A 26,543-nucleotide genomic window follows, 5' to 3' on the forward strand; every position below is an offset into this window, starting at 1 on the left:
CTTTTGTGGTACGCGGGCCTCTCACTGTTGTGGCCTCTCCCATTGCGGAGCACAGGCTCCGGACGCGCAGGCTCAGCGGCCACGGCCCACGGGCGCAGCCGCTCCGCGGCATGTGGGATCCTCCCGGACCGGGGCACGAACCCGTGTCCCCTGCATCCGCAGGCGGACTCTCAACCACTGCGCCACCAGGGAAGCCCTCTTTAATATTTCTTTAATGAACATGTAATGCTTTTTAATAAGAAGAAATATTGGTCACTTATTAACTTTTTTAAGATGTAACTGTCCCGTCAGTAAACTGAGGTGAATCAAGTTACGTCCAGTTCTCGACCAGCGGGCAAGCTAGGAGGGCAAAGAAAGGAAGACGGATTCCAGGAAAGAGGTCTCAGCAGCACCTCCCCACACCAAAGCCCATGAACCCTCCTCCTCTCAGCACATACCTGGACAAACCCAAATGGGAAGAAGCGCTCTGTCTGCCCCTGGGAGCCATCGTGGAAGGTTTGGCGCCAGTCTTCAATGAGTGCAGGGAATGTACAATTGTACAGGTCCCTGTTAAGGTTTACATTGGACTCCCCTAAAAAACAGTCTAAATTGTGAGAAGAGTTTGGGGTAGATGCAAAGGCAGCCACAGACTGCTCCCCAACCTCCACGCATGCCCTTAGGTAGCGGGCCTTCCTGCGGTCTCCCTGGACTGGCCTTGTGCTTGCTCTGGCCAATGGGGCATCAGCAAACACGATGCAAGCAGAGGCTTGAAAAGCAATTCAGCTCTGTGGTTTGTTCTCTCCTGATACACTTGGAACCCTGACACTGCCATGTAAATGATAAATGAAGTCTGAACTAGCTTTGCTGAAGGATGAGAGGCCACGTGAGAACCAGGAGGCCCCGGCAGACAGACAGCCCCAGTCAACAGGCATGAGGGAGAGGCCAGGCTAGGTCATCCAGCCACCAGACAACCTGCCAGGTGGCCAAAGGCACGTAAGAGATCCCGGCAGAAATCAGCCAAAGCAGCCTAGACAGAAAAACTACCCTGCTAACCCAGAGAATAGTGAGCTCACTAACATTATTACTGTCGGAAGCCACTACGTTCTGGGGTGGTTTCTTGTGCAGCAACAGCTAACTGATACAATGGAAAACCAGCAAACTGAACACTCACCCTGGTACCATATCATCCCTTTCAGAGTCATATTACGGAGCGGATGGATCATGGCATTCCAGAGAACAGAGTATTCACTGGGACCAGTTTCAAGATCAGATGGCATGAACCTGAAATCAGTAAGACACACAAGTGTCAAGAGAGAGCCAATGACTGATCACATGATGATCCCTGAGCTGGGCATCTATCCAGCTTCACTTGGGGCAAGCTCCTGATGAAAGCAACACAGAGTTCAATTCAACCACTCTGTTTCCATGAAAACATGAGGACAGTCTCCAAATTTCACTCCAGGTTCTTCCCAGAATCACTGTCATCAGTCAGCTTTCTGTGAGTTCAGACGGGGCCATCCCGGTTTCCATCTAGTGATTAAGACCAGGGAGGAGGAGCGTTTTAATGAGTCTATCACACAGGCAATAAGTTTATTTAACTAGTACTCAGTGGGCGGACACTGAGATTGCGTTAAGCTCTTTGCTTTTATAAGCAATGCCATGATTATCTTCCTTAGAGCTAAATCACTGCATATAGTCTTAATTATTTCCTTAAGATAAATTCCCAGAAATGAGATTGCCAGGTCAAAAGGGCACATTTTCTTAAGACTTTGAACATGTCCCTAAATTGTCTCTGCGCAATACTTATATGAATTTACACTTGCAGCGGCTGCATATGAGAATGGCCACTTCCCCTTGCTATTGTCCCTGCCGTGTCCCCAGAGGCCTGGGAAGCCTGGCTTTAGATTCCTCCAACTCTACCGAAGGCAAGTCTTTCTGTTCCAAAACTGGATAACTTCACTCCCCAACAGGCAGGCCTTTACCCAAGATATACCAAGAGCTCAAGTCCATGCTCTTCCCAGAACTGATGGGACAAGGTCTGTGAAAGCAGTTCACATATCGTTCATCTCTGTTTTAACATTAGTGTCAAGATGTTATTAACCAGCCTTTTCTCTCCCTTCCCCCACCCCCAAATATTCTTCCTGATCCAGCCCTTCCTGAGCGTGCTTTCACCATCAGTCTTCTAATACACTTCTCTGATTACATGGGTACTTGTTCTTCCAAACTGTTAGACTGTGTTTATTCTCACAGGCAACACAGCACAGTGGTTAAGAGCACAGGCATTGACACCAGACTTTATCATTTACTAGTCGTGTCCACAAGCAAGTCACTAAACCTCTCTCAGACTTAGTACCTTTTTCCATCATATGTTAATAGTATCCACTTCAAGAGAGTGTTGTATTATGTGAGTTAATATATATAAAGTGCTTACAACAGTATCCAGCATTTAGGAAGCTTCTATTAAGTATTAGCTATCACTATTATTAAGGAAAAGGGTCGTAATTACTTCCTGACATATTCTCAGATGATTGTGGTGCTGATGACAGTGAAAATAATACCTGAATAAGTTACATACATTTAATACATATTTGTACATTCAACACATTCTTGACTCCCCAGAGGAGACCATGATCTTTCTCTCTTACAAAATTTCCCGGCTGGCTTTCTCCCAGACCAGAGGACGCTTTCTTACCCTTGCCTTGGGACCCCACAGGCTTTCAGTGACCTTTCAGATGACCAGGCTTCAGTGGGCGTCCCGGCCCACGAGGAGATCAGCCCCACGGGATACCGCAGAGCGTCACGCAGGTAACGCCCGAAGAGCCAGCACAGTGCTGACATGTACGTGAAATTGCCATGGCCCAAGTTTTCTGTTCGGAGAAACAGTTAAACAGTCATGGAAAAAGTAGGTGGATAGGGACTGCAGCCCCTAGGTGGGTCTAGGTGAGAAGAACGGGTGTGGGTCAGGCCTTGCATTTCTTTCTGAGACTTTCCAAGAGTAGGATAAGATTGAGAGGCAGCTGTCTCGCTAGCAGAAAGCCAAAGGCTCTCTGGCCAGGCAAGTAGGCATCCCCCTGCTTCCCCACCATGTGCAGGGCCCTGAGAATCTAGGAAGATTAATACTCCTCTGGAATAGGTGAGGGGCAGAAAGGCCGCTGGCCCCCATTCCACCCTCACCTACGTGTTCCTCTTTCCCAGCATCCAACCCCATTTAGCTCTGTGGAAGGGAACAAGCAAGCATGGGGCAATGTTGAGAAGAAAGGTATATTTTTTCTGGGTAGTTTTATACCCAATTTTATAGCTATGGTAATGAAAACAAGAACAAACAAGTGATGGGGAGTTTGGCCAAAAGGGAAAGTAACAGAAACCAAAACCAGTGTATGTTCAGCATCGGGACTTCCCCGGTGGTCCAGTGGTAAAGAATCCGCCTTCCAATGCAGGGGACGGAGGTTTGATCCCTGGTCAGGGAACTAAGATCCCACATGCAGCGGGGCAACTAAGCCCACGTGCCACAACTACTGAGCTCGTGTGCCTCAACTAGAGAGGCTGTGTGCCACAAACTACAGAGCGCACGTGCCCTGGAGCCCGCGCGCCACAACTAGAGAGAGAAAACCCACACGCCACAACTAGAGAGAAGCCTGCATGCCACAATGAAAGATCCCACATGCCACAACTAAGACCCAACAAATAAATCTTTTAAAAATAAATAAATGTTCAGTATCATCTAGCTCATTCGTCCATACAGCCCTGTAACCAACACAGACCAGAAGAGGCAATTTCCATGTTAGAAGAAGGCTGGTGAAGAGGGGAATGTGAACACACGCAGCTGATGGGATCAATCCAATCCAACAGCTGTTAAAGAACCACTATGTGTAAATCACTGGCCTGGCACGTGAAAGATCAAAACTCAATACAGTTCGGCTCTCAAAATGTGGATAGCGTAATAGTAGGAATTGAAATCAGTTTCAAATCAGTAAAAATGGATTGAGCGCCCGCCAGGTGCCAGGTGCTTCTAGATGATGGGGTACTGTAATTAAAGGGACATGGAGAGACATGGAACCTCTCCTCAGAGGTCTTATATTCTACAGAATAAGACAAATATTCAGCTGAGTAAAACAGATGGCAAAATATGGTTTAGTGCTTTAAGAGGTATAAACAAGTGTTAAGGGGGTTTAACAGCAAGAGAAAGAATATGAAATGAAAGGCAGATCATTAAATGCCAGGTGAGGGCGGACCTCCTTCCCTGTGCCCCGGGCATACTCTGTGCCTGGTGTTTCCCTCACCCCCACTAAACCATTGGGACTTCTATATTCTCCATGTCTGGCACCCAGTGCAGAGTCAGTGAATGTTCGTTGGCTGGTGCTGGGTAGCTGTGGGCAGCTGGAATAAAGGTGACTCACTCATGGGCAGGTAGAGGGAAGAGGTAATTAAGCGGTAAGGGGAGGGAGGTCGGGCGGCCTTGAAAGACAGGAGTCCAGGAAGTAGAGCTAGCATTCTAGGCAGAAGAAACAGTATATGTACAAAGGCACGTAAAACTGGACAGTTTTTAAAGTATTTGCCTAGAGCATAGATTACAAAAGGAGAACGGTATAAGATACAACTGGAGGGGAGGCTAGAGGCACATCTTGGAGTAAAGGAAATGGAAATCCACTTGACAATGCACGAGAATGAGAATGTGTGGTGGGCAGCACAGCCCCCAGAGGTCTCCAGAGTCCAATGCCTGGAACCTGTGAATGAACCTCATGTGGCTAAAGGGACATCGCAGGTGTTTTCAAGAGTAAGGACTAGAGAGGGGGTGATTGTCCTGAATTATCCAGATAGGGCCAAGCTAATGACAGGAGTCTTTAAAATCAGAGACCCTTCCCAGCTGCAGTCAGAGATATGAGGGCAGTAGAAGAGGCTGCAGAGACTGGAAATGTGAGAGGGGCCTGACCTACTAGGCTCTTCCCCACACACCTGCATGGCCTCACCTCTGTCAGGTTATTACGGAAATGCTGCCTTTCTCAGCTGGGACCTCCGTGGCCACTCTAAGCGGGAAACCACCACCCCATCCCAGCCCCAGCAGTACTGCCCCCCTTCCCTGATGTATTTTATGTACTTACTTCTGTCTCAGCAAGCACTACCATCTAACCTATCCCTTGATGCTCAAAAATTTGAGTCTCTGAGTTCAGAGAGTGAAATGGAGCCGACAGCAAGGTATAATACCTTATCCAAATCTAATTGATTCCTGAGTTTTGGATGAGATGCATTAAGAGTTCACGGACCAAAGGATTCATTAAAAAATTTACCCAAATCTATTCAGTTTCTGAGTTCTTAAAGGGAAAGTTCTGACAGTGTGATACTGAATAGTATCAATACTTTGTATATAATTTACAAATTTTATTATTCATTTTCTGTATTCCCTTACTAGACTGTAAACTCCATCCAGGAGACCAGGCGTGCCTGCCGGCTTTATTCTCTGCTATACCCCCAGCACTTAGAATAGTGCCTAGCTCATAGTGGGCATCCAAATATTGGCTGAATGAATTAATACTTGAAAATGTAGGAGCAATTGAGGTTACCAAGGGAAAGCACGTGCAGGTGAAAGAGAAAACGGACCAGGTGAAAGAGAAAACGGAAAGAGCACAAGGGACCACGTCTGGAGGAAGGGACTGAAGAAAGCAAAGAAACAGGCAGGGAGAGGACAGAGAGGGAGAACGAAGGAAAGGAAGTACCAAGCAAGCTCAGAGGAAGGCGCAGCTTCTAAAGGCAGCAGAATCAGCAGTGCCGATGCTACGGGGTGTCCAGAGTGCATTGTAACCTTGGGGGAACCAGTTTTTGACCTGGACGCAGAAGCCAGATTATAAAGGGTTAAAGAGTGAACACGTTGGAAGGCAATGAAAAGAACGAAAAGGCGTTCTAAAAAGGTTTATCAGAGCAAAGGAGAGAGGTGAGGTACCAGGAGAAGGGTATGCGTTATGCTTTGTTTCGCTTGGTTTTGTTAGAATAAAAGAAAAGCAGAGCTCTGAGGGCGGGGACTGTGTCTGCCCCAATCACAGCTGCACCCTCGGGGCCTAGATCAGAGCCTGACGCAGAGCAGCCTGAACTAAAGATTTCGTGCAGACTGGACAGTGGGGTAAAAGGACAGAGCCTGAGGGATAAGAGAAGGCCCTGGAGAAGGTAAGAGCCCGCATCAGAGGCAGGCCTGAAAGGAAAGAGTCAGCTGTGTTCAGACACAGAAACAAAGGAAGAAAGAGAAGAGAAGAGAGCGTCAGGCGCTGAAGAGATGCTGGCGGAGCTTGTGCTGAGTGGCCTCAATGGGACCGACGAAGTTGGAGGAAGAGCCATCTCAGAGCAAGGAGGCAAGATTCACTGTCGAGTCTTGGGAAGAAATGTATGAAACAGGTACCGTCAGGAATGGGGGAGGCGTAGTAAGAATGAATAAAAGGATGAAATAGATCAGAACCAAATTCAGGATCACAGACTGCAAGCAGGGCACCAGCCCCTCACAGAAGAGATGGCACACGTTCCAGCAATCACTTACCCATGGTGGGCTTGGACCATTGCAAATCAACCTTGGCAAGGTCCTCCAGCTCCTGCTGAGCCTTGGTGAGAGACACGGAGAGGATGTGGACAGACTGATAGGCAGCTGTGTTCGACAGCTCGCTTGTGGCATTAAATATCTGGAAAAGAAGCAGGAACGTCATTTCTTACACCAACCTAGTGGATGGTCAATGATGCTACTGCCGCCTGGTAAACACTGCCAACCCTCCGAGCTCCTTCTGAGCCTTTAGGATACCAAAACCAAATGAATAATCAAAACCAATGATGGGCTGGTCCGGATCGCCTTGATCCACAGAGACCGTGATAAATCATGTCCCCAAAGAAGGTGGGAACACAATGAAATCTGAGATCTCAAGGACAAGTCTGTGTTAGATGAGAGGAGCTGTGGATGGGTTTAGGCTAAAGAAGGCCCATATCTTGAAACGAAAATACTTCTATTCAGAAAAAGTATCTGTTAACATAAAGCCATGGCATTAACTTTTTTTTTTTTAATGGAGCCAGAAAGGCCATGGGGAGGTAAGTTTATGTAATCCATAGCCCATGAGAGATGTATATTCAAAAGAAACACACCTCAGAAACAATTTTTGAACTCCTGAAGCATCCTGAAATCAGCCTCAAGATGCTTATCTTCTCATCTCAGTCCTGGAAAATCACCCAAGAATAGCACGGGAGGCCTGGCAGTGTGAAAGGTGGTGTTCAGAGTGATTGCTGACAACAGTCCCAAGAAACCAGACAAAGAAAAGGGTCCATCCAAAGACACAGCACTTTTTCCCAAAGCACTTTATGAAACCTCACCAGTTGCCAAGAGTGTGACAGGACTGGCTTAGGGTTCCTCTGGACACGAATGTGTGCTACACCGACTGGTTTCATTGTTGGTCCTATGAAGCATCATTCCTCTCTGGGCTTACATGTAAGTGCTATCTCCTACAATCCTGATTTTTCAGTAGTTATGTTTCTCTTTATTTTAAAAAGAATGTGTCATAAATATATTGTTTTGCTTTTTAATTAGTATTTGCTTTTCCTGGTCTTCTCTCCATCCCCCTGGACAGTCTGGTCTTCCCAAAACAAAGGCCTAACAGGAGCCTCCAGAAGGCCAGTTATCACTGGCCTCCGGGAACAAGAGCTCCAGCTGAGCCAGGACTGCCACAGCCAGAGGCACAGGAGGCTGGGCCGCTTTCCATTGGCTGCTGGCCACAGAGTGTGCAGCTGGCTGGCTTTCCCTCCCACCCGCCACAGAGAATACAGCTGGCCTCGCCGCTGCAGTGTAGGAGCAGCCAGAGTGCCTCCACAGAGCACTTCATTGAAATGCGCTGCCCCTTGAATCGCCTTTTGACTTGCCGCTGAGCCTGCTGTGGCCAATAAGATGGCCAGATGCAAAAGAAATGGCTCTTTTGGTCCCAGTGGGAGCCGCAGCCTGAAATGCTCCCTGGGTAATGGCAGCTCTAGGCTGTCAGGGTTACTGGTCTTCCACACATGGTCTCAGGAAAATTCCACAGGAAATCCAGACCTGCTTGTTCAGGATCTTCCCTGGCAAGTTTCATGTAAAATAAACATTAAAGACTAAGAAGAGACTAATGCACTCACAGTATATTTTGGCAGGGAAGTTATTTTTCAGCAGCAAGTACCTGTAAAAAGTCACCTCCCTTGAAATTCAGTTCTGCACCAAGCACTAAGGATCGTATGTTGCTTCCATGGAAACAGGGGATGAAACTGCTTCTCTCCACCCACACCAGCTTCTGCACCGACTGGGAACTCCAGTGCCTCCTCGCAATGAGACGCTAGTTTCGGGGGGCAGCGCAGGGAACATGAGTCTTTTCTTTTCGACCCGTTGCTAACACTGTAGACTACTGCAAGGCCAACAGAATTGGGGGGAGCAGGGCGGGGGGCTTGGCATCCTCCTCTATTGTTACCAGCACACAGAACTGGATCCAAAGCATTGGCTGGAAAACTTCCATTTTCAAACTCACATTTGTGTATTATTTCAAGCCAAAGCTCGAAAGCCACAGAAAGTGTTAGCAAAAATGGGGGTGGGGGAAATTCTGGCTGCATTGGATGACAATTACTTCTGAAATTGGTACCCTGTCCCAATATCACCAAGCCTTTTTGATGGAAGGATTTCCTTGGGGATATTGGCAGCAAACTTAGGAATAAAGAGATTTCAGGAAGATTTTCATTTAAATGACACTTGGTTTCCCTGCTGATGAGAGGGGAAGCCTTACTCCATCTGCTGAGATCAAATTTCATCTCATCAAACACCACAGTGTAATTATTTTTCTACCAAGTATTGAAATGAGGATGTAAATGAATACCAAGGTATTTGAAGTCATTAAGGCTGCAGCGACTGGGAGAGCCCTACCACCTCTCTGGGGACCCGCAGTTCACCATCAAAGCAGCTGCTCACTGGTGTTCATTTTGTAACCTTTATACTACATTCTTGAATTAATGAAGAAACGTCGAGAATCTATTTCCTCAGAGAATCTTGGCATGAGGTCTGTACAGGGGAGCAAAGCATGTGTGTGAATGTGTGTGTGTATGTGCACACAAGTGCACGCGCTGAAGGACACAGGGAAACTTTAAAGAATTTGGATCCTGTATGTTACTTTACCTTCTACCACCGTACAATATAGCAGATTTAGTTGAGAAAATAACTACAAATAAGCCAGTCATCACAACTCCTATGAATCTGGTATTGTAATGTGGCACCAGCCCTTCTCTTCTGGATTTTAATTCCCCTATTTGTAAAGCAGAAATGTGGGGATTGCTGAGATATTGAAAAATGGGCTTTCTGTCTAATGTTGGCCATCTTCTTCAGAGCTAACTAGAAATATCCAAGTCTTAAGACATACCCTGACTTAGGAGGTGACAGATGAACATTTAGACTTTCCTCCATTTATAAACATCTCACTCAGTGTTATAAATAACACTTGATTTTAAAATTCCACTTTACCCTAACAACAAGATGGGCATACAATCTGCCATTTCCCTCATTTGACTGTGAAGAGTGGTTGGTTATAGTGGAAATCTTATCTACTCAGAAAAGTCACACGGAGGGAGAGAAGGAGAAAGACAGACTATGTGTGTATACGCGCGTGTGTGTTGGGAGTCTTCAGGGGGAAAGGAGCAAGTGGAATCAAGGAGGAGTCATGTGAAGCATCCTTTTGATCAAAAAACAAAGTTCTACCGAGGGTTTAGAGACTAGAAAACTTGGCTTTTGGTACTGTCAGCACCTAAAATTCAGTCTTGCAGACTAAGTGTGTGATTTAAAACAAACAAATAAAAAAAATTAACACTTGTCTTTTTCAGATGGAATCTTTTTTGTTTCCCTGTATCTCAGAGCTTGTAGCCCTAGTTTAATACAGAATATGCTTAAGAGTAAATTCCAGGCAGAAAGAATGTGTTCTGTCTTAACAATCAAAATCTGATTAAGCTTGACAGAAAATGGGATGAGATCCCCTGGCACAGACTGCGGCTGAAAACCTGACTGTACAGATACAAATAGATCTGGTCCGTGCCTTTCTGTGCAAACAGAGAACTGTAATTAAAGCATTAAGGAAAATACTGTTTTCCTTAATGAGTTAACAGCAATCCCACTTCTATATAAAACCATGCTTTCTATCAAGAGATAAAACTTCAATTTTGCTTCTATTCACTTATGTTAAAAGGGAGCCCAGTTAAAGTTCAGTTTAATAAACATTTAAATTCAAAAGGTTTCCATATACTTAAGCAGGGGAGGAAGCAAGACTAAGTAAAATACTGGTTAGGAAGACATAAATGCAAGAATTTAGATTTTTAAATTAGAAAACTAATAATGAAAGGAAGTAGATATGTCCAGAGTAGAATCTTTTTAGGAGCATTATTTATTAATTGGTTAAAAAAAGGAAAAAAAAAAAAAAAAAAAAAAGGAAAAAACCATAAGGGGTAGAAGCTATAGAGACAAAACAAGAAATAGTCAGTATGTGCAAGGACTCCATTTTATAAATTTTTTTAAAAAGATTAATTGAGATCATGGCCCAGCTGTAGAGATTTTTAAATCTCAAATTTAAATATTTCTCAAAGATGGAGAAGTAGATAATGGAAAAAAGGCAAGGAAATAAAAATCAACTTGAGAAGGAAATGAGTTTTAGAGCAAGAGCTATTAGGGAAGATGATGATCTTTTCCAGATCTTAACCTATTAAAGGAAACAAATGAAAGTACACATCAAAGTATATAAACGTATTAGTTCTGATGAATAATGCAAATTAAATAATTTATTCCTAAGATTCTTATTTATATAATGTACCTCTTTACTGTAAACTGAGCCTTTGATAGATATTGAAGATATCAGTTAGGTGAATAGCAATTTCTTGATTTTTTAACTTGCTCTTAAAAATTATAGTTATTTCATGCTCATTATAGAAAAATCAAAAAATACAGACAAGCAAAGAAAACTAATCCCAATTTCAAATGTGCCAAAGAATTTACCTCACACTAACTTCTCTGGATGTCTGATACTGAGTAAAAAATATTTACTCATCTTTCAGCAATATTTTAAGCTGATAATCTTTAAATATGTCTATGAACTTGCTACTGTCCAGCCCTGATCCTAATATAAATGAAACAGCAATGGTCTCGCTTACTTTTATTTTTAAATCAGATAGCTTCCACTAAACAAACAAAGCAATGACAATTCTGAGGCCCAAAAGCAATAACCCCATCACACAGTACCTAGAAATCCACTCTCTTTATTCTAGACTGTTTTTGTGTTCAATTAGAAATTGGAGTTGTTTTTAAAAAGAAATCTCAGTGCTAAAGACATTTAGCACCAAGGCTTTTGTTCTACCACCGTTGTCTTGCTAGGATACCAATTAACAATTAAGAAACTTTCTCCCTTGATAACTCTTTCAATGTCCTTTTTATCCAGCTTTACTTAAGGGACCTCACTCACCGTGTGTCAGAGGGGCCCTATCCTCTAACAGCATTGGGGACAGGAACACTTCAAGATGAGTTTCATCACTGACAACGCACTGGCAGGTTGGCATTCCCTTGTTCTGTCCCACTTGATTCTCTCGGTGCTGTATATGCCCCATCCCCTATCTGGGAGCTCATGTAGTGCTCTTCCTCCCGACATTCTATCAGGGTAAACAAGAGCCCAGTGAAGTCTCTATAGCTACAATAAGGGAGAAAAAATGCTAGTTCTCAAAATTTAAGAAAAATTAATCTTCAGAGGCCATGACTGAAACAGAGAAAAAAACTGACACTAACAAAAGAAATCCTAGGCTATGAAAAAGTTGAGCAAAAAGAGTCATCAATGGCTCTTATTTCTGTGTAAAATATATATATATATTAATTTGATATATGAAGATATATATCAATTTGACACATGACCCCTAACTGAAGTATCAAGGTGTCTGCGTGCAGCTTACCTTGGGATGGTTCAGCAAGAACAACAACAAACAGATAAATCCAATATGGCAACACACAACTGTCAATCTAGGTGATGGATATATAGGTCTTTATAAGTCTCTTAACTTTTGTGTGTGTTTGATGTTTTTACAATAAAAAGCTTTTTTAAATAATGACATCTTATATTTAGACATCACTTTTGAATTTATAAGGGCCTTTTAGAGACAAACAAAATAGTTTTATCTTCATAATGGCCCTGTTAGTTAGGTCAGATATAGTTGTAGTATAGTCATTAAAACTAAGCCTCAGACATTTAACAAAATTCAACAAACTTTCATGAAAAAACTCTAAGATAAGTAGGAATAGAGGGAAATTTTCTCAATATGATAAAAGGAGTTTATGAAAAACCCACAGGTCACATCATAGAAAGACTGAAAGCTTTCTCCCTAAGACCAAGAATAAGACAAGGATGTCTGTTTTCACCACTGCTATTCAACATTGTACTGGAAGTTCTAGCCAGAGCTGTTAGACAAGATAAAAGAAATAAAAGGCATCCAAATTGCAAAAAAAAAAAAGGTAAAACTATTTCTAACTGCAGATAATATGCTCCTATACATAGAAAATCCCAAAGAACCTACAAGAAAGCTACTAGAGCTAATAAACAAATTCAGCGAAGTTTCATGGTACAACATCAAAATGCAAAAATCATTCGTTTCCATACATGAACAATGAACAATCATAAAAGGAAATTAAGAAAGTTCTATTTATAATAGTATTTAAAAGAAAAATACTTCAGAATAAATCTACCCAAGTAGGTAAAATACTTGTACACTGAAAAACTATAAAATATTACTGAAAAAAAAAAATAAGGAAGATCTAAATTAATGGAAAAACATTCTATGTTCATGGATAGGAAGACTTAACATTGTTAAAATGTCAGTACTATCCAAAGCAATCTACAAATTCAACACAATACCTATCAAAATTCCAACAACCTTTTTTGCAGAAATGGAAAATCATATCCTCACATTTATATGGAATTACAAGGGATCTTGAATAGCCAAAACAATCTTGAAAAAGAAGAATAAAGTTGGAGCACTCACATGTCTCAACTTTGAAACTTACTACAAAGCTACAGTAATTAAAACAGTACGGTACTGCCATAAGAAGAGACATATAGACCAATGGAATAGACTAGAAAGCCGAGAAATAAACCCTCATATATATGGCCAATGGATTTTTGAAAAAAGTGCCAAGACCATTCAATAAAGGAAGGACAGTGTTTTCAACAATTGATGCTGGGAGAACTGGATATCCACTTGCAAAAGAATGAAGTTAGACCCTCACCTTACACTATATACAAAAAAGTGATTAAAAAGGATCAAAGACCTAAACTTAAGAGATAAAACCAAAAAACTCTTAGAAGAAACATTGGGAAAATCTTCATGTCATTGGACTTGGCAACAATTTCAAGAAGATTATACTAAAAGCATAGACAACAAAAGAAAAAATAGATAAATTGAACTTCATAAAAATTAAAAACTTTTATGTATCAAGGGACACTCTCAAGAAAGTGAAATGACAAACTAAGAATGACAAAATATTTACAGATCGTGTATCTGACAAGTGATTAATACCTAGAAGATACAAATAAGTCCTACAATTTAACAACAAGCAACCCAATTCAAAAATGGGCAAACGGCCTAAGTAAACAGTTTTCCAAATAAGACATACAGATGGCCAATAAATACATGAGATAATACTCAACATCACTAGTCATTAGAAAATGCAAATCAAAACCACATTAAGATACCACTGCACACCTACTAGTGTGGCTATAATCAAGAAAACGGAAAGTAACATGTGTTAGAATGCAGTGAAATTAGAACCTTTGTATATTGCTCGTAGGAATGGAAAATGGTACAGCCACTGTGGAAATGGTTTGGTGGTTCCTCAAAAGTTGACTATAGAACTAACCCAGCAATTCCACTCACAGGCATATACCCAAAAGAATTGAAAGCAGGAACTGGAACAGATATCTGTACATCAATGTTCATAGCAGCATTACTCACAATAGCCAAAAGGTGGAAACAACCCAGGTGTTCATCAATAAATGAATGGATAAGCAAAATGTGGCATATACAATGGAATACAGTTCAACCATAAAAAGGGATAAAAGTTTGATATATGCTACATGGATGGACCTTGAAAGCATGATCCTTAGCAAGATAAGTCAGACACAGAAGAACAAGTATTGTATGGTTCCACTTATATGAAGTACCTAGAAGAGTCAAATTCATAGAGAGAAAGCAGAATAGAGGTTACCAGGAGGCAGGAGGACGGGGAAGGGGGGATTTATTGTTTAATGGGTACAGAGTATACACTGGGGATGATGAAAGAGTTTTGAGGATAGATAGTGGTGATGGGTACACACAGCACTGTGAATATATTTAATGCCACTGAATTGTACACTTACCAACAATGATACATATTATGTTATATTCATTTTAACCACAATTTTTTAAAAGCATGTTTTACAAAGTTTCATAAACACCAAGTGATTTGCTCTAAGCCATACAACTAGTAAGAGGCAAAGCCAACATTCACTCTCAATTTTTAAATCTCCATGACAACAAAAGACAGAGTATGTTAGCTGCCCAGCATCCAAACAAAATCTAATTGTTTTGATTCCCTAGGCTCTCTCCAGAAGCTCATCTTCTAAGACCAATCAAAAAGAAGAGTAATCTACTTTGCCTTCAATTTGATATGAAATCTCCATTACCATCAGATACTCCCTCGCTTCTGCCTTTAGCCCAGAAAGGTGAGAAAATAGTGCCCCACACACTGACACACTAGCCGTGACTAAGAAAGCAGGCTCTGGGGTCGCATTCATATCCTGGCTCCACAATTACACTGTGACCTTAGGCAGGGAACTTAACCTCAGATGGGCCAGTTTCCTCATCTGTGAGATAGGAATATCATATAAGTACTTACCGCATAAAGTTGTTAATCGAACTAATTAACACATGCAAAGAAAGCACTTAGAACAGACCTTGGCACATAGTAGAAAAAGAAGGCTTCTACCTCCTTCTCCTTGCCCCTTTCCTCTTCCTCCTTTCTCTTCTTGCATCAACATTATTAACACTGAGACTCTGCAAATTACCTGTGAAACAGTCATTTGCATGTTACTTTGCCCACTGCAAAGCCAGACATCTCCAAATAAGACATCATGAATTCTCAGGGTGAAGTTCTTCCTCCCAAGAACCTGCTGTGCCATCACTTCATAAGGTCCACCAGGCTTCACAGGATCCAGTACCACCATCCAGCTATTAGAGTGTGCTGAAATAATAATAAGGCTCTAAGAATTAATCAATCAATCAACTAAAGTGAAATTAAAACCCAATCCTATCATGCATCAGACTCATTTGTGGCGATTCCCAGCTTCTGTAATGAACTGGATTCAAAGCTATGAAGATTGGCCAAATTTCAGACAGGTCAACAGAAATAACAAAAGCAGCAGTGTAGCTATCTTTAATCTGTACCAATCCCTCCTTACTTTTAATCAAAGCATTTACAAGAAAAATAAATCACCCAGTTATAATCCTAAATGAGGACAGACAAAAATACACAGAGATTAAAATTCAAGGGAGTTTAATACAAAAACATAAAATGGAAATTCTTCCTATACCATCCAACTATCAATATTAACATAATCCTAATCTAACAGATTTACCCAGTGCCCCAAACTAACTTGTAAGTATCCAATCAAATGTGAGCACAGGTTAGAGAAAATCACTTATCATCTGAAACTGACTTGATGGTATCATCTTTGTCATCAACCCCCCAACTCCTCCCCCTGCTGCTCTCAGGGATTAATACCACCAGTGGTTCTGGGCTCTCCTATCAACAGTTAAACAGGTGACACATAAAGAAGTAGGTAGGAGGCACATAAATTAATCTCTCTTTGAAGAAGATACTGAGACTTGCCCAATTAATTATTTTCACAGAGTTATCCACCAGACTTAAGGTTTTTGAATGCAGTTTGGGAGATGAAAAGCTATCCAAGACCCTATTTCAGAAATTCATAGCATATTCCTTAGGAACCACCCCCCTACCACCTTCCCACCTCTCACCCACGCACACCACCACCGCTGCCAACATCATACACGGAAACTTAAGAAAAATATCTTCCAAGTGGCAAAATTATGCCTAGGAGAACCAAACAACAGGAACAAAGTTGAAGAAACGAGAGGGAGAAAATAGACCAAATAGAGAGATGATTGTTTTAAAATAAATATTCTTGGACTTCCCTGGTGGTGCAGTGGTTAAGAATCTGCCTGCCAATGCAGGAAACACGGGTTCGAGCCATGGTCTGGGAAGATACCACATGCCACGGAGCAACTAAGCCCGTGCGCCACAACTACTGAGCCTGCACTCTAGAGACTGTGAGCCACAAATGCTGAGCCCGTGAGCCACAACTACTGAAGCCCACGTGCCTAGAGCCCGTGCTCCACAACAAGAAGCCACCACAATGAGAAGCCTGCACACCGCAATGAAGAGTAGCCCCCGCTCGCCACAACTAGAGAGAGCCCACGTGCAGCAACGAAGACCCAACACAGCCAAAAATAAATAAATAAAATAAATAAATTTTTAAGAAAAGAAATTTATTTAAAAAATAAATATTCTTGGCATAATGCTGAAGAATATGGACTGATTTATAATTTGTGTCCATCGGATCAATGTAAATTCAAAGGGAAAGAATCGCAAGAGCTGGAAATGAGGCATCCTAAGGTTATTACACCAACCGGAAAAAATTAATTATAAAAAAACTAGCCAAGTGCCTACTCGTGCCAGACACTGTGCTAAGTTCCTCTTAATCAGTAAGAGCTAAGAAGAGAAGTCCAGCCTCACGGCAGGAGATTGGTAAAGGCTCAAACCATAAAGGATTGCTCAGAGTCCTGTGGGAAACATCCAAAACCCTCAGGCATCAGTGAAAGGGCACAGGTCGCTCCTCTCAGAAGCACAGCTGACTGAGCCTGCTACTCCCACCCCTGCGAGGTCAATTAAGCCCAGGACTAAATGTTCGCTATTGCTTTTAACACCACCCATGGTCACAGACATCAACATATTAAATGCAGAATTCACCTAAAGCAGAAAAATCACTGTTTTGGAAACAGTGGGCAGCTAGTACAGATTGTGTCGCACAGGTGTGATGTGCTCCGTATGGCTCTCTCGTCTGAGCAGGCAGACTCTCCAATCTGTCCCAACCGCAGCCTTTGCCAATGTCTTTCCAGACTTCTTGCACTGACGTTGTTTACTGGAGCTCTGTCCTCCTGCCACCAACATTACTCATTTGTGATGATGAGGTCAATCCCTAGAAAACCCAGGACAGGACTATTTTTGAGCCTTCTACTACTGTGCAAGCTATTCCTAGTCACTGCTGTTAATTAGGTATTTACATTTAGTCTCCATCCAGGCAATATGGCTGGTGTGGAAAAGCGCCTTCACCAGAGCTTCTGAAAAGCTTTGCTGCCCAGCAATAAAAAGACAAAGAAGGAAAGGGGGACGGGGGATGTTGGGGCAAAACAGGGCAACACCATCCTACACCCGGAGGATGAGCTCCCTCTAGAGCCTAAAGTGTCTGAAGAGAACTAGGCATGGAGATCTGAGCCTTGTTCCCCAGGACTGCTCCCCCGCAGGAAACTGCTCCACTTCCACCAAGACATGGGAGAGCTTCCTTCTGTTCTAGTCCTCGAGTTCTTTTAGTTTCTAGCTCTTTTCCTCTCCCACTTCATAAGAGAAAAACTCTGACACAAGAATGAGTGTTAAGTAAAGTTAACTAACACGCAAGGCAGGGGAAACCAGCTCCACTACAGAGGGCTTATCAATGGTCAGAGTAACTCAGAAATAATTTGTTTAAAACAATGTGGATTTACTGCCATGTAAGTATCGATATATACAAAGGAGAGCGGCCCTTGTGAAGACTGTTTCTTAGACTCAAGGCAAGGGTGGAACGTTTCACAAGGAGAATTAATTAGGCCTTGGCCTGTCCATTAAGGACCGGTTGGTGAAAGTGGAGCTGACCACAGGCCAGTGACGTCCAGTTTTAGATTTCAGAAACTGTGTTGACCCACCAAGTCCATTAGGTTGAATCCAAGCAATAAAATTGAGTGACGGGACTTCCCTGGTGGCGCAGTGGTTAAGAATCCGCCTGCCCATGCAGGGGACACAGGTTCGAACCCTGGTCCAGGAAGATCCCACATGCCGCGGAGCAACTAAGCCCATGCGCCACAACTACTGAGCCTGCGCTCTAGAGCCCACGAGCCACAACTACTGAGCCTGTGTGCTACAACTACTGAAGCGTGTGCGCCTAGAGCCCATGCTCCACAACGAGAGAAGCCACTGTGATGAGAAGCCTGTGCACCGCAACAAAGAGTAGCCCCCGCTCACCACAACTAGAGAAAGCCTGCGAGCAGCAACAAAGACCCAAAGCAGCCAAACATACATACATACATAGATAAGTAAATAAATAAATATTTTTCAAAAATTGAGTGACAAACCACAAAGAGTTAAAGTTCACCATCCAGCTGGCTTTTGCTGAGCTTGATGGGCTTTCTGAGCAACAGTTGCTCTGGTTCCTTCCTCTGGGCCCCAATCACTTGCTATCTTGTGACATCTCTTACCGATCCGGGCTCAGGTTTCTGTAAATGCTCATTTTTGTTGCATCCAAACCTCTGCTTCCTCCCATTCTTTCTTCTTCTATCTAGGAAGATTCATGCCCTTCCTTCATTGTACAGCTACTGAGAGCATTTACCAGGTGCCAGGCACTCCATCAAGTAAATGGCAGAGAGCAAACCCCAGTCCTCCTGGGTTATACTGACAAGAAAGCCACGCAAACTGACTGGGGCTTTGTGTTTTCCGGCCCAATGGTTAGTGTATCTGGTGGCCTATTTCTCACTGTCCCTCTTCTCTTCCTCTTCCAGCCAAGAGCATAAGTAAAGAACTCTCTCCATGTTCTCTCCATCTCCCTGACCAACCTCACCTCAAAATGGAATAAACAATCAAAGCCAAAAAATTAAAAGAATTTGTCTAGAGACATGATTAGTCATGAAGTGCATCTTGCTATATTTTCTCTTTGCTATTCACATCAGATGTTAATTGTTTTTCAGGTTATTGTGCCAAATCTCAGAAACCAAGAAGAGAAAAAGGAAAATTATCCCACAACCTTTCCCTTCCCAAGAGGGAAAACCTAGAGCTGGAAGCAGCCCTAATCACCTCTTCCCCGACAGAAGCCTGGCACTTCACCAGCGGCAAACGGGTCCACTGGTTTGTGGAAGTGACCTGGAGCTAAAGAAGGCCTTACTGCCCAAACCGCCCCTGCCTGACCTGCATTATTCTGTATAAAGTTCATCTCCACCACCACCAAATATGAATGTAAAAAAGAAAGCTTAACTATTTTTCTATCAAAAAAACTGTTGATGCAAGTTACTTAAACTATAGCTTGCTATGGCAGACACGCCCTAAGGTGACCCCCCAGTGAGTCACACCCTTGTATAGTCCCTCCCCTCAAGTGCAGGCAGAATACATGATTTGCTTCGAATCAACAGAAAATGGCAAACGGGATAAGATGCCATTCTCATGATTAAGTTACATTACATGGAAAAGATGAAGGGGTCTTGCAGATATAATTAAAATCCCTAATCAGCTGACTTTAAATTAATCCAAAGGGAGATTATCCTGGGTGGGCCTGACCTAAATAAGGTGAGCCCTTTAGATAGGGTCTAGCGGTCAGAGATTTGAAGCAGCAGAAATGCTGCCATGAATTCTACAGGCACAAGGAAATGAATCTGCCAGCAACCTAAGGGTGCTTGGAAGCGAATCATTCCCTAGTCGAGCCTCTGGATGAGAATGTAGCCCAGACAACACCTTGATTTCAGCCTTCTGAAACTATGAGTAGAGAACCCAGATAAATGATGGTCAGGCTTCAGATCTACAGAAATTGTGAGATGGTAAAAGTGTGTTGTTTTAAGCATCTATGTTTGTGGTAACTTATTATGTGGCATAGAAACCTAGCACGCACGCTAACACTGCAACCAGGAGATTTTTAATTTTCTAAGAGGTTTAGGCCTTTTGTATTTTCTATTTACCTCAATCATGACAAATTCAGGCAGATACACCTTCAGTTTATCACCTACATATGCATCCCCCATGTGTGTCAAAATGAGAGGATATAGACTATTTGCCCCAATTTTACTCCCTGTGTCTGAGAGAATCATCATGCATCGCTTGACAACATGGCTTGAACAGGCCCAGAACCTGACCATATTCCAAGTCATCTCTCAGGTTTTAATTTTCCCAATGCTTAAGTGTCAGTCTGCTGGACAAAAACCTTTATTTTGTTAAATTCCACTTTGCTGTGGGCACCTAGGGGATTATAGGTAATAAGTTAAATATTAACAGAGATAGAGAGTCTGGCTGAAAATCCCAGAGTCATCATCAAAATTTAAATAGAAGTCAACCCTTCAATATGCCCTATAGTATCTCCTTTGAGAAATATTTTTTTCGCTGCCCTGTGAAATTTCTTACATGTCTATCTCTTTTGTTCCAAAAAACATTTTATCCATTTTGCTTCATGGGCAGGACAGAGCATGCTGTCCACTGAAGTAGGTTTGTGGATCTGTATAAACCACAGTACCTTTCTTCTCTCCCAAGCCAGTGTGGAGAGCCTAACACATAGATCTACCCGCCACCCCACCAATAACAATCTCTTTTCCTGTAAAATTACCTCAAGAGTCCACGAATCACTTGGCTCCCTTAAGTTGCTGCTGGATATTTTAACTCCAAACGAAGCATCACTTTGCAGTGAAGCAACTGAAGCATTACTTGAACCTAAATTGCTCAATGTGAAAGGACAGCATGAGACAGTGAGTTCTTGGAGAGTGGGCACATTCTTCTTTGTATTTTCTAGGGTTGCTAGGTCAGTGTTTTATACATAATAAGCCTTCGGTTGATGTTTATAGAATTGAACTCAAAATAAGCGAGCACGTTCACTATCACCGTAAAGGAGAAGAGGGGCTCATCCCCTAATTATTACATTTATTCCTTCTCATCACCACCTACCCTCTTGTCTCGTCTCTGGACACTCCAAGTATTGGCCCTGCAACAGCCATGAAGGGGAAAAAACTAAAAATAATGCATAAGAATACTTTTAAAAACTGAAATGCTATGTATTATGTGCTTTCTCTATTTCTACGACACCGTACAGTCTCTGTCTCCTAAATATTTACTGGTAATGCTATTTTTTAGCACTAAGGAAAAGAAATCCTATTTATTGTTTTTAAACAATTACATCAATTCTTTAGATCTCTAAATCAATGTCTTTTTACTGAGAGTACCACTATCTGTACTCCGTACTGCTCATTTCTGAGATGGACACAACACAAAAAGAAAGCACTGCTAGTCTCCTGAATTCTTCATTTTCGGTGTATCCTACAAGTCACCAATAGCATTTAAATCTAACAGAGAACAACTTCTCAATCAGCTTCAGCTTCCCTTTCAGGTCTCTGAATTTCACCCAATAAGCTTCTTACCTTAAAAAGTCTTAAAACCCAAGAACTAGAAGCACTTACCTTGCATCTATGCCTGGTACTTAGTACTTCTTAATGTTTGCTGAATGGAAATGAATTATTAAAAGTCTGCACCAGCATCTGGATCGCTCTGGATTGGATATCAGTCCCGTATATTGACAAAACGAATCAGGTAATCCTCGTTTTCAGGGGCCAATAAAATTTCCACAAGCTTCGCTGTCACATATATATTCAAGTCCCTATCAAACCACCAGCCTCCACCTTAACTCCACCCCCCCAGAGAAGCCTCCTCACCTGACTCTCACCTCAACATCCCATAGCTCCCTAGTTACCTCTAACTAAGATACAACCAGGTCTCCACTTGACCCAGCCCTGAATACACCTTCCTGCATCCAGTAACTCTGAGCTCCTCCCCACGTTATCTTATACATCTTTATCTCTCTCTCTCTTTCTTTCTTTTTTTTTTTTTTTTACATCTTTATCTCTTCTAGACAGAGACTCCTTTTAGGACATCTCTGCTTGTGAAGCCTGCTAATTCCTAATTCTCACCTATTTGAGAATTAGCCACTATTTGGGGTCAAGCCTTCAATGTCTATTGCCTAAATATCATAACAGCCTGCTAACAGGTCCCACCACCTCTAGTCTCATGCATCTCCAATCCTTCTTCCACAGTGGTGCCAGAGTAATCTTTCTAAAATACAGATTGGACTGTGTTATTTTGCTGCTTAAAATCCATCTATCCAAAGTACAGTGTACGCTCCATAGCAACGACAAACTAGCCTCCCTACGTTTCCAACCTTATCTCCTGCCATCCACCACCAGTCACACACCCCAGTGATCCAGAAAAACCAACCTACCTGTCATTCCTCCAGTGACCCAGGCTCACTCACGCCTCCATGCCTTTGCCCAGGCTATTCCCTCTACCTGGCTTGCCCTGCTCACCTTTCAAAGTAAGCCTTAGACCAAGTTAATTTTCCCTCCTAAGCACTCCCATAGCACTCTATACTTCCCAGTTGTGGCACTTACTACACTTAACTGTAATTGCTTCTTATTTTTCTGTCTCTCCTCAAATCTATAAGCTTCATTAGGGGAGAGACCACATCTGTTTTGCTCATCACTGCATAACCAGTACCTGGCACAGTATCTGGCACTTAGTAGGCACTCAGTAAATATTTGAGTGACTGACTAAATATTATAATAATAGTAACAAAAATAACAACAGCTAACACTTCTTCAGTACTTATTGTGTGCCAGGCACTCTTCTAAGTACGTTAGATATGTTAATTCATTTAACCCTCACAATAATCCTAAATATTATTATTATCACTGCTATACAAATAAAGAAATTGTGACACCGAGATGTTAAATTACATGTCCAAGGTTATATAGCCATTAAGCGACAGAGTCAGGGTCTGAATGGGGATGGTGAATTCCAGAGCCTAGGTTCTTAACCCCTCCTCAATACTACCTCTCTTTTATATATGATTCAGTTCAAATGTCACCTTCAGTGGAAACCTTCCCTTACCATCCAATCTGAGTTAGATGTTTCTCTTCTGTATCCCATGATACCCCATATCCACCTCCACCAGAGCACCTATCACACTGCACTACATGGCTTGGTGTCTATTCCCATTATTCCATGAGCTCCTTGAGGACAGGGACTTTGACTTGGTCTTATTTTTCTTTGTATCCTCAGTGCACATGGTAAATACTCAAAGAACTTTTATGGATGGATCCATGGATGGATGGATAACCTGAGCTGGACTATTAGGATTCATTTTCAGACCATCCAGCAGGTGGCAGAAGAAGACAAAAGCTGAGTGGAGGATGGCCTGTCTTACCTTTCACACTGGTCACTTTCTTCATGATGGTTTCCTGATCTTGGCACAGAGTCACTGTCACTGTGGCTCCGGATATTCCATAGCCCCAGATCACTGCCCCTGCAGGCTCCTTCTGCAGCACCATGTAATTATCGATGTAGGAAGCAAAGCGAAAACCAACATCTAAAAAATTTAGCAAACACTTAGGAGAGCATCGTTGGAGAGGTTCATCACCAGATTGAATCTGGTTAAATGGCAAGGAACATACAGTCTTAATACATGAGAATTTGAAGATAACCAGTCCTTTTAATTTTCTAAAATGAGAGCTTATTCCTCCTAATTAGCTAAGCAACATAACAAGAACAGTTTCCAGCAATATGCATCACAGTACAAGATGACCAATAAGGAAAACTCAAAAAGCCTAGGGCAACCCATTTACCACAAGCCTCCTCCCCTTCAAAGCTCTTCATCTTCCTTTGCTCTCAGGCTTGGCCCAAACGCTTGACTCTCTCCCCCCAGAATCACCAAAATGCTCTTTTTATGCACCTCACAGATGGTATTTATGAGAAAAATAAACCACTTCCTTTCCCTGCTTCCCATTACCACTCCCACTCCTCATAGCTGGGAATAAAGAAGGCTGCCTCTCTTCAACACAGCCTTTTCTAAACTTTTCCCCCCCTCTTTATCTCCCCCTTTCCATCCTCTCAGTGTCAATTTCCCTCAATAATTCTCCTTATGGTGTTTTTTGACAACCCACTGAAAATTCTAAATAAACATTTATGAATATCTGCAACAAGTCTGCTTCCTTCTAAGGTAAATTCAGATAAATTAAGATGCAAAAAATAAGGTCAGTGAGAGACAGAAGGTCAAAGTGTCTGAACAAAAGGTCTTGTTGCAATTCACCCATTTCACAAGCTAAATTATACAAAAAGAGAATGAGCACTTGAAACTGTGGATTCTATTCTAGACAGTCACTAACAAGACTGAATAAGAATTCACTTTAACGATATCATACCTATTTTTAACATCCAGCCTATATCGAAGTATTTTATTAATAACAAGCATCTATCCAAATTATCTCAGTGGGTTCCTCATCAAAACTTCATAAGGGGGAAAAAAAACTTTTTAAAGTTATATCCCAATTTGTCTAAACAAAACAGACAAAACTCCCTAGAAGAAAATAATTAACAAAATTAAGATTTTTTTAAAGGGTTTTAAACAAAAATGATTGGCAGGAAAGAGAATTAGAACTAACAAAGTTGACATTTTCCCCCCTGCAAGCTACAATGATGACAGCCCCTTAGGCTATACTTAACAGGGCAGCACAGCTAATGGGGTCTCCTACACAGACTTGATGGCCTGATTTTTCCTGCACTTCAAATAACAACCCAGTCCCTAGACATCCTCAGCTCTCTCTTAGGAGTTTGTTCCATCATAAAACCTACATGACAATCAAAGATCAGCCAGAAGACCCACTGGGCTGGAGATGCACAGCTACCAGGAGCAAAACGCTCTAAGAAGAGACTACAACAGCCCAGAATTGTATAAGCACGTTGGAGGGAAGGGAAGAGGCGCATGTGTGGGAAGGCCTTGTCTTGGGTAAGTGTTTTATATGGAACAAAACCTGAAAACCAAAGGCCTAAGAGCTGAGCAGAAAGAGGATGGGGTGGGGAAGGGATTGAAGAAAACTGGCTGCCGCAGGCATGAACCCAGGCGAATAAGGGGCTCTGGAGGTGTGCAGCCACCTTCTCAAATGTTGGGGAAAATACTTTTCCCAGTCAGTCTGTTTTCGACAACACACATTCACCGAACCTCTCTGTGCATGGCTCTATTCTGAGTTAAAGAATTTTAGAGGTGGAAAGAATCTTTTACACCCTGGGGTATAATCACGTTATTTACTGATCAACAGACTGAGACCCAAGTAGATTAGGTAATTTTTTTAAATAGCTTGCACGTTAATTCATTCAACAAATACTTAAAGATGCCTACTGTGTGCCAGGCATGATTTTAAGCATTGAGGATGTAACAGTGAAAGAAAGAAAAAAAAAAGCAGGCAAAAATCCTTGCCAGCAGGGAGCTTACATTCTACTGGGAAGAGTAACTGTGTCAGGCAGAAAGCTAAACACAGTACAGATGTTAAACTTCTTTGGCCTCAAATCACATAGGTAGTTTAAGACAGGACAAGAAATCAAGCCACCTGATTCCAAAGTCACTGCAATTTCCACTCTGCCACAGTTAGATACTGGTGGTAAATCAAAGACAAGTCATATTCCCTGTTCTTATAAAGCTCACATTCCAAGCTGATAAGAATAGACAGCGGAACATTACCAAGGAATTGAGCAGTGGACAAAACAGGAGAACAAGGAGGTGGGACTGGTAATTGTTTTTGTCAAATAAAAGACACAACATTTGATTTTTTTTTTAGGTCTTCAATGTTTCCTTTGGGTGTTGGAGTAGAAAAACAGGAATTAGTGTTCTGGGAAGTTAAAAGTAGACTGACAAAATTAGGACAGTGGTTACCTCTGGTGAGGAACTGGTGGATGCACTAGGGAGGAATATCCATGGAGTCTCAATAAAACTGGCAACGTTCTAGTTCTTAAGTTGGGTGAAGCGCCTCTGGGTGTTCATTTTATCATTGCTACATACATGTTTTCACATTTCAACTATTACGTCATAAACATGAGCACAGGGGGAATGATTTGAAGGAAAGAAGTCAGGATACGCAACCAAATAAGGGAAGAAAATTTAGAGCATTAATAAATTAAAAAATAAAGTCATTGTTAATGAAGGTGATGTAACAATACGACCCAAAGGCAAAGATAAAATAGTGATGTTAAAGTTAACAGCCTTTAACAGAAAAATTAATAGAATAAGGGCCCTATTCTCCTCTTTCCCTTCTCCCCACCTCATATACTGGACTCAAAGGTCACCGAGTGCGGATGAGTCAGGAAATGATATAAAATGCTGCTAGTTTACACTTTTGTTAAACCCTGAAAAACCACTTAAGGGCTGAGGTTTGTCTGCATCTGGGTACTTTGCAGGTTCTTAGGTAGGGCAGTCATTTTTCTACACTCTGTTCTCCCACCTCAACTTTCATTTCTTTTCTGTGACCCAGCATCCAGTCTGGGGTATTCAAATGACACGATATGACCTGGACAATAGTCAAAGTGTGTCATCCTCCTCCCCAATGCCATGCATATTATCCCACCACCAGTGTCTGCGAGCTGCAGCAGG

General features: G+C 42.2%; 1 protein-coding gene across 1 annotated transcript in view; it reads right to left on the reverse strand.

Moving 5' to 3' along the window:
• SIAE (sialic acid acetylesterase) overlaps positions 1-26,543 on the reverse strand; it is a 34,335-nt gene that overhangs the window by 7,165 nt on the left and 627 nt on the right. Inside the window, 6 exon segments of the mRNA XM_007463583.1 lie at positions 438-571; positions 1,151-1,260; positions 2,672-2,846; positions 6,500-6,638; positions 15,066-15,241; positions 23,331-23,492. Coding sequence (XP_007463645.1) covers positions 438-571; positions 1,151-1,260; positions 2,672-2,846; positions 6,500-6,638; positions 15,066-15,241; positions 23,331-23,492 — 896 coding nt within the window.

This window comes from Lipotes vexillifer, unplaced genomic scaffold (assembly GCF_000442215.2).
Source record: "Lipotes vexillifer unplaced genomic scaffold, Lipotes_vexillifer_v1.1 scaffold442, whole genome shotgun sequence".
Taxonomy (NCBI): Eukaryota; Metazoa; Chordata; class Mammalia; order Artiodactyla; family Lipotidae; genus Lipotes; species Lipotes vexillifer.